Source organism: Medicago truncatula, chromosome 2 (assembly GCF_003473485.1).
Source record: "Medicago truncatula cultivar Jemalong A17 chromosome 2, MtrunA17r5.0-ANR, whole genome shotgun sequence".
Classification (NCBI taxonomy): domain Eukaryota; kingdom Viridiplantae; phylum Streptophyta; class Magnoliopsida; order Fabales; family Fabaceae; genus Medicago; species Medicago truncatula.
Window position 1 is genome coordinate 42,442,408 of NC_053043.1, and position 9,452 is coordinate 42,451,859.

General features: G+C 32.0%; 1 protein-coding gene across 1 annotated transcript; it reads left to right on the forward strand.

Moving 5' to 3' along the window:
- The first annotated feature begins 7,740 nt into the window (after nt 1-7,740).
- LOC11412224 (protein BIC1) lies at nt 7,741-8,701 on the forward strand. The gene has a single exon (XM_024777532.2). It carries the CDS (start codon nt 8,065-8,067, stop codon nt 8,500-8,502), a length of 438 nt encoding a protein of 145 aa, XP_024633300.1. The 5' UTR covers nt 7,741-8,064; the 3' UTR covers nt 8,503-8,701.
- Nucleotides 8,702-9,452: the final 751 nt, after the last annotated feature.

The window sequence follows — 9,452 nt, forward strand, 5'->3', positions numbered from 1 at the left end:
TACGAATTAGACCACCATAACCCATATTTTCTCGATTTGTCAAAGCACCTCCATCAACATTGAAGAAGTGTTGCATCTATCTACTTTTTCTATTATGCTTCATTTTCTATATTTATTATTGTATTGAATGATATACTGTTGAGTATAGCTAATATAAGACATCGAAGAAGGCAAGGTGCCCCGCAGTAGTGCTCTATAATTAAAGAGATACCAATACTACTATGATCCAGTTTACAATATTACCCATAAACTGTACTGCGGGGCACCTTGCCTTCTTCGATGTCTTATTGGTAATATTGTAAACTGGATCATAGCCCCGCAGTGTTGTTTTCCAGCGAAGGTATTTATCCCGAGATTTCCACGAAGCGCTTTCTATAGTGTGGCGACGTCATTAAATCCCTTATTTTGTGGAAAACAGCATGTTGGTGGTTTTATAAAGCCAATCACGTTGTTTCACAATCCTTTCGGGATACTCCATCCGTCTCTAAATAATAGTCATTTAAGGTTTATGTACGATTATTAAGGAAATGACTAGTTGTGTTGATTTTGATGGTAAAATTAGTATTATTTATTGAAACACTCTTATTAATTGTAGTTAGTGGAGTAGTTAAGTTGGATGAAATTCAATAAATAATGGTATAATAATGGAAAAAATAATAAATTCTGCATTGGTATTCTAAAGTGACAATTATTTTGAGAAAAAGAAAAAATGATAAAGAGACAATTATTGTAAGATGGATGGAGTAATTGTTTCGTTGTACATAGCTTTATCGTTAATTATATTGTGAATTTAAATTAAAATATGGTTATTGAGGGTAAAATTGTTCATAAAAGAGTCTGAGTAAGGTTAGTTGTTAGATAACTTTAAAGCTCCTTTTTTTAAAAGAATTTAGCGGTGAAATTGACACACACTAATGATAGTGAAGAGGTACTGTTGATTCGAACCTGCGTTTCAACATATGAAAGTATGTATTTCCACATTCTTTCAAGTATATATTTCCACATTCTTTTACCATTGAGTTTAAAGTTTTCTTTATAAAGTGGTATAATGGGGTATATATTATTATTTACATGTTACATTAACATAAGATATATTCACTTTTAAGTACAAGAAGAAACTTTGAAATGAGAAGAACAGGACACAAAGAGAATCAACTAGTAGACTAAGTGGTCAATCATCATGAACTAAAACCATTTGGTTGTGAATTTGTGATATTTAGTTGAGTACACATGATGGCATTGGTTGAAAAGAAAAGCAAGAAATGACCACGGAATGCTATTCCTCACGGGGAAAAGGTGAAAAACAATTAAAATAAAGAGAAAGTTTCAAAGATTCTTTGGAATGAGAATATGAGAATTTTAACTTAGATTAAAGCCCTGTATATCATATTCTCAAGTAAAGAATTTAGTTATTCTTCTTCTTTTAAAGCCACAAAAAATGGATTCTCACTTCCCCACCTATCTTTTTTACTAATTGCAATCAGATGCTTTTTAAGTATTCATTATGATTATCACAACTCCTTAATAGTATTAATATCAATTCTTAGAGAATTGCTATGTTTAGATGTTGTTTATGATGATCTAATTATAAGATTTGAGTTTCCTTTTAACTTTTATTCCATCTGAGAAAGTGACTTGGTTGGTTGATATTTGGATTGTTCTAGCTCATTGGTGTTTAGTTGTTGTTCCTACTTTGGATAATTCCATTACCTTTTCTACTTTATTTTTATGATGGGGTTGTCGAAGTCTTTAAATTAATTATCAACTTTCTAAACAAATTATATTTAGTTTGATCATGTAATTCTATTTTTATCTTCTGAAAATTGCTATCTATCATTATTATAGTATATGACTATGTTAGATTTGATTTGACACCTAATTTAATAGACAGCATGTAATTCTATTTTTAATTTTAACAAATATGCAGATATATCTTAATTTTATGAGTAGAATATGATTCTAGTATGAAAGGATTATGGTGACAACCAGCAGCATTCTTAGACTAATTATCATGGGTAACTAGCAAGGAATAGTAGAGATATATTTACAAAACATATAACGAATATATAGAAGAAAAGGGAATATGCGATGGTTATGGTAGAAGAAAAGGATATATATGTGGAGGAAGGCAATGTAGTATGCCCAAGATATTGCAAAGTGAAATGGTAGGAGTGTAGGATATAGGAAGATTTCATTAAAAAAATAATAATTCCTTCAACTAAAAAATTAAAAAATTGAATGTTAATCAGGCATCCAACATACCCTGCATTTGCGGGTATCCGGTTGAACCTGCCCCGACTTTGAAAGGAAAAATTTGTTTTGACTGAGTACAGAAACGGATTTAAGTTTTTGCTATATTTTAAAAATGTGGTGTTGAACCCGAACCAACACCATAATAGTAAAATAATATTTATTTTTTATATACATATATTTATCCATTTCCATTTTATTTAATACCTTTTATATATTATAAATTTTGATCTCTTTACAATAGAAAATTAGAGCTTGTTTGGTATAGATTTAAGAAAAAAATGGATTTTTCTTTGTTTTTTTAAAAATATTTTTTTTTATTTTGAAAATTTACTAAAAAATAGTAGAAGTTATTTAAAACTTATTTGTTATAAGTTAAAAAAAATAAATTTTGATATTCACTAACTTAAATATTTTTTAAAGCGTAAACAATGTGATGCATCTGAAACTCGTTCCAATGCCACTTACATATTGCACAATCTAATTTGATTGTTTTGTTCATATAATTAGTAACATGAAGCCCTCCCATCGTGATTAATCCAAGAGGGCATGAGACAAAAGTTATGTAGCAGTTAATGGGACAATAGATAGCAGATATCTCATCCTTGTAGAAGGAACTCTAGGTCATCTCTACCTCATAGATAATCAAGAAACCTTGAAAGGAGGCATAGAAAAAATGAAAGAAGATAAACAAGTTTGACACCTCAAGCTAGACAGATCAACCACATATCAAAAGGATTTGTTAGAGGAGTATCTTCTAGCGGCACTAGAAAAAGGCATCTATGGACTTTAAAGTCAAAACATCCCCGCACCAAGGTTGGGACGTCTTACCAACCATTACATTTTCAGAAAAATACTACAAGAGAATAGACAGACAACAAGATGACGGTCAAGTCAGTGAGAATGGTGAACTGTAACATAAAGATAATATTAATCAATCGTTGCAACTCGATCGATATTGTATTCGATAAAGCTTAAAAGTAGTTAGGCTTACCGATGAATAATTTCGACAAGTGTATTAAATCGTTCATAAGTTATAAAGTGATGGGTAAGATGTCTCTACATATTTGATTGCGCAAAACAGTAGTGGGTTAGTAACCTAGTTTGATTGTAGGATGTTAGTGGCGGTTAAGATTCTTCGAATCCCCTCTATTTATTTGTTGGATTAAAGACAAATCAGCATTCACTAATTAGACAAGGGTTCTATTTAAATGATGAGTTCGTGGGATAGTGTGTCCCTCCAACTGTTGAGTTTCACTTGTCCGTCACTCTAAGGTTATACTCGCTATAAAGGGTGCAGGGTTGTCAATCCTATAGGGTCATGCCTACACATGGAGTATTAAAATGGGGTCTTACTCTCTTAGAGGTAATTGAAACATAAAAGAATTAGGATTCCTAAATTGTCATATAAAGGCTCCAACTTTGTCTATGAATCTTAGAAGGTCATCATATACTATTACCTTAGTAGTTCTACCTTATCAAGGGGGAAAAAATAAAATTCAATATGCAACATTCGGAAGAAAAAAAGTGTTTGCTCTATTTCTATGTTCAGGCATCAGCCCTAGGTATGTCATACTCCTTAGGTTCAATGAAAGCATTAAGACTTTTGCATAAGAAATTATAACATAAATGAATAAAAGACCTGAATTAAAAAAAATCAACAAACAAACAAAGGTTTATCTTAGAATCCTACCAAATTAGGGTTTAGTTACTCATGGTAACTACAAACAAAATTACAAAAGAATAAAACATATCCTAGATACTAAGGTTGATAAGAGACTCCTCCCTTAAAGCTCGTAGTGTTTGCCTTCATATTGAACTCCTTCGTTCTGAATGAATAATTGTAAATGAGAGGAGTTGTATTTATAGGATGATTTCTAAAAGTTGTTTCTTCTCATATGCGCATGTGCCTCGTGCGTAGGTGCAAAAACAGTGATTTTTAGCACTGGTTTGCACAACTGGGGCGCGTTGTGTTGTCCTTCAGTGTATTTTTGCCTTTTTCTTTGTCATTTTGAGTGTTTTCTTCATTCAGTGTATATATTTGTCCAACGGAGCATTAAGAAGAATGTAAATTCATATACTTAGATCTAAGGGAAAATTATGATCATATGCCCCAACTTGTTGAAAAAATTGGAAGAGGTAGAGATAGTAGGGATCCACCTTAGTTCAAAAACTAAGAAGCAACTCAGACATATTTGCGTGGAATCTAGCAGACATGCCAGTTATCGATCCAAGGTAGTTTCTCATCATATAACTGATCATAATGTTTGACCTATAAGATGATTGTTGCCACGCAAAAGACCTTGAAACTAGCAAAGGTAAACTTTATCAAGGAGATCACATACCTGAAAAAGTAATCCAATATCGTTATGACGAAGAAGGGCCATGGAAAATGGTGAATGTTTACAGACTACACCAATTTGAGCAAGGCATGTCCTAAAGAACCTTGTTCATTAACAAACATAGTCATGTATTTGGATGGAACCTTATACGCCTACTCAAGGTACAACCAAATGCAAATGAGAATTTGCAATGGCCTAAATTATATTCTTTTATTTTTGTAACGGAGGAAGTACCACGATGGATCTCTCACTCAAATTAAAAATAAACATTATAAAATGGTCTAAATATTTGCTTTTATTTTGGGTTAATGATGGTCTCTATTCTCTCTCAAATGTTTTCACAAACAGAAAGTGAAACCCATCTATTGAAACTATTTTTTTTTTTTTTAAGATTTATTGAAACTATTTATGGGCCTCGCTTTATTTTATATATAAAAAATAGTAATTAATTTAGAGAGAGTAAAAATTTGTTATTCTCCCTCAAAAAAAAATTATTATTAATTTTTTCGTCATTAAATCAATTAATTAGGGTTAATACCGTTTTTGGTTCATGTAATATTAGTGAATTCCGATTTTGGTTCTTATAAAAAAAAGTTTAGATTTTGTCCTTGTAATATCATATACTTCCACTTTTTATCCCTCATTAAAACATGTCAGCAGAATCTGTCTACATGGCATGTTGACTGGGATGCTTTAATATTTTTTTAATCCACTTAAAATATTAAATTATTAACATCATTTAAAATAACAAAACATAAATTAAAAATAAACCTATACATTTTAAAGGTGTTGTTCTCATGAGCTTAACTCGGTTGATTTGGACAATGCATAATATATGCAAGGTCCGGGGTTCAAACCTTGGCCACCACAGAAGAAAAAAAAAGGTGTTAACACGTTGGAATGTGTTTGAGGGGAGAAAAAGGCGAATATAGAAGCGTGCGGTCTAGAAGAGGCGATAATTTGGCTTGGAAATCGAGGTTTGATGGCGGTGTCCATAGAACTTGACTGTAAGCAAGTCGTAGACAACATCTCCAACAAAATCGGTACCAATTATGAATTAGGAGCTATTCTAAACTATTGTAAATCTTCACTTTCTAGATTACCAAACTTTAAGATAAGTTTTATCAGACGACAAGCAAACAATGTGGCTAATTTGTTAGCAAGGGCTTCATTGTCATATGCTAGGTCTCAATGTCATGATCATATGCCATCTTGTATCGAATTTGATATTATGAATGAAATGAGTTAATTTTGTTCCTGTAAAAAAAAAAACATATACATTTTAAATAAAATCTGATCCATGTTCTTCATTCCTACGAGGACTAAAGAAATTCACATTCTTCATCTTCTCAAAGCTATGAGCAACAAATCCAAGAAACCACCTAACTCTTAAATGAGGTCATTTACTCTTCTCCAAAAAAGATGCAAGTAAAGTCTCACATATGGGGTTGTTTTTTGTGTCTATTTTCGTGGTCCCCCTTCTCCGACCCCATGAGCGAAATTGGGATTTTTTTTTCCCTCTTTCTTTACTTCGCTACTTTAGTTTTGGACTTCGATTCTGGTTTTTTTTTTTTTTTTTTTTTGGTTACAAATTCTGGTTTGTTTAGTTATGAGTTTTTTATTTATTTTTCAGACTAAGTTATACATGTTGAAGATGAACCATTAAAGCAACAAATTTAAGTTTTCCAAATCTGTTTTTTCATTAAAGACAATAGAGTTGAACTTCTCTGAGTGTTTTAGATTGTGTGTTTTGGAGTTTTCCATATCTGATACTTCCTCCATTTTAAAATGAGTGTCGCTTTAGTCAATTGCACGCAAATTAAAGAATGAAATGAAATAATCATTAGACATAACACTTTTACTAAACTGCCCTTATTTTATAAGAAAAAGATAAACTTAAAGTTGTATTGAAAATTGTGTGAGAAAAGTTTGAGTATATATTGAGGGTAAAGTTGAAAGAAAAAAATTAAAGTTGTATTGAAAATGCAAAGTGATATTCATTTTGATTTTTATTTTTATTTTTGCTAAAATGACACTCATTTTAAAGACTGAGTATTTTTTTTTTTTGTTGGATTTGGTTGTGTGTGGTGTGTTTTCTAGCTCTGTAATCAATAATTTGGGTTGTCGGATTGTTTCAATTAATCTAAACAATAGAAACGAGATCAAAAATCGAATTTGATTAAGGAAACGAAATCAAGTCAAAGAAGTAGAAGAAGAAGAATCGAATTCAAATTCGGGTTGAAGAAGCAGATTGGAGGTAGGAAGAAGAATTATTTATCTTTTTTATTTATTTTCAAAGTTTTTTTTAAGGACTTTATTTCCAAAGTTAAAATAGTTTAAATTATGTTTTTGTTTCACAATTTATTTTAGATTAAAATTCAACAAAAGCCATATATCACCTGAGTAGATAAATAAAAAAATGAAAACTAAAAGAATTACACAATCAGCTTGTCAAGTAGACAAATTATGCAGACGTGTTTAAATGAGGGATCAAAAGTAGAAAAATCTAATATTACAGAAACAAAATTTAAATTTTTTTTTATAAGGACCAAAAACCAAAATTCACTAATATTACATACCAAAATATAAAAGGAATTAATAGTTTTTATATGAATCGTCGTTTTCTTTATTAATTTAGAGATATAACCTTTTATATTGTGTAATCTTTTATCAGTAAAAAGTGTAGAAAAATGTTTTTTTAATATTATTTAATACGAACAATAATCTTATATAATATAAACGGTTGTGTGAGACTAGTTGTGTTCTTTATAAACGGTTTAATACGAACAATATAGTGTAGAAATATATATATTTTTTTCCATTGAGAATCGTTTATAAGATTACACAACCATTTTTAAGATAAGTTTAATACGAACAATAAAGTTTGACTTCCTCGATAAACATGGTGAAATAGATCAGTTTTTTTGATGGAAAAGTAGGGACACATTTTATAATTTTTTTAACCAAATTTTTGTCCTAATTTAATTTGTTTAGTAGTGTAGTTTGTTGGACTGACCCGGGGACAAAAGATGCGAAATATCTTGTTAGTTGGGGGTGCCCCTGCCCTTACTATGTCCACGTCTTTTCTCATCAAATCAATGCCAATGAAAGCCAAAGACAACTAAGAAGTAAATTAAACGCTAACAACTTCATACATTTCCACAATGCACGTCCACCTCACAAAACCCTAAGGTTACAAACCATTCTCCACCTACACATAAAATCTCACTTCTCCTTCTTTTTTTTTTTTTGCTTACGTACATAACAACTAAACCACACAATGACACAATCTATTTCTTGAAGACCATTCGATAAACGTAGAAACATTACATGCCATACAACATTATTTTCATGACGTGTACTCTTAAACCCCCACTCAAGTTCTAACTTCTTCTTGCACAAACAAGCTTATTATTAATTAGCATCTCCATAACCACATTAAGCAACAACAACAATCACCCTTTTTTTCTCAATGGATCAAGAAAATAGATTGACTCATAACATCTCAACATGGAAGAGAAGAAACCCTACTTGCCATATTCCAACTTCATTATTATCTCTTCAACAAAGTGATTACAAGCTCGAGTGTAACTCTCCAAATAAAAAAAACTATGATGAGATTGATGATGATGATGAAAAGGCCAAAGAGGAAGAGAATAAAGAGAATGGTACTGCTAGGGTAGAAGAAATTACGGGGCGTGAGAGGTTGAAGAGGCATAGGGAAGAGATGAAGGGAAAGGTTAAGGTACCTGAAAACTGGGAGAAGGAACAGAAGTTGAAGGAATGGGTTGATTATACTACGTTTGATGCATTGATATTTGCTCCTCATGCATTGATTGTTACTGCTCGTGATGCCCTTATTGCTGATGTACGTAAATCAAGGTCACAAAGATTAAGGATCCATACCTAGTTTCTTAATTTATTTTGATTATTTTTTCTTTTTCCTTTTAGTTTTATCATGAATCCCTATACATACTTACCAATAATTAATGGATCTATCATGTATTCAACCTAGCTACTATTTTTCTCATTTTGTTATTTGGTATAACAAAGGAAAATAAGAACTAGCATATATTTGTTTACGAGAGTTTATGGATCGATCTTTCCTAGATCTGCTTTTCTTCAAACCTAAAATCCAAAAAATAGGTACACCATGGAATTCCTTTAAATGTAAATTACATATGCATGGTGTGTGTGTGCGCACACACCAAATATCCTCTCAAAAAAAAGATCCTAATAAGTACAATATTTCCTATAGTCCAAGTAGCTAACGTGGGAAGTAATAATTAGGAATACCCATAGAGCTGTTGAACCTGAAACCTAACATTGCTTATAAAAAACTGCAATGTTTCCTAGTTTTAATATAATTAAATTAAATGTTTTTAGATACTTATATACAAAAATCAATCTTTATTTGGGAGCTGTCCGGTGGTCTTATGATCATATGTTTGGTTCAATCTTGTTATTCTCCTTAAATTAATTGGACTGGTATAGAAGACTATACCACATGGAATTTACTATACATTGACTATTCAACATATCCAGCTCAACTTGAGTGTTCAGGCCACGAGAGCTCCACCTCATCTCAGCTCGTCCCTTCAGCGTGCTTAGCTCAGCTCAACCATTCAGCATGACCAGGTCAGCTCGTCCCTTCAGCGTGACCAGGTCAGCTCGTCCCTTCAGCGTGACCAGCTCAGCTCAACCATTCAGCATGACCAACTCAGCTCGTCCCTTCAGCGTGACCAGCTCAGCTCGTCCATTCATCTCAGCTCGTCCCTTCAACGTGTCCAGCTCAGCTCGTCCCTTCAACGTGACCAACTCAGCTCGTCCCTTCAGCGTGCTCATCTCAGCTCGTCCCTT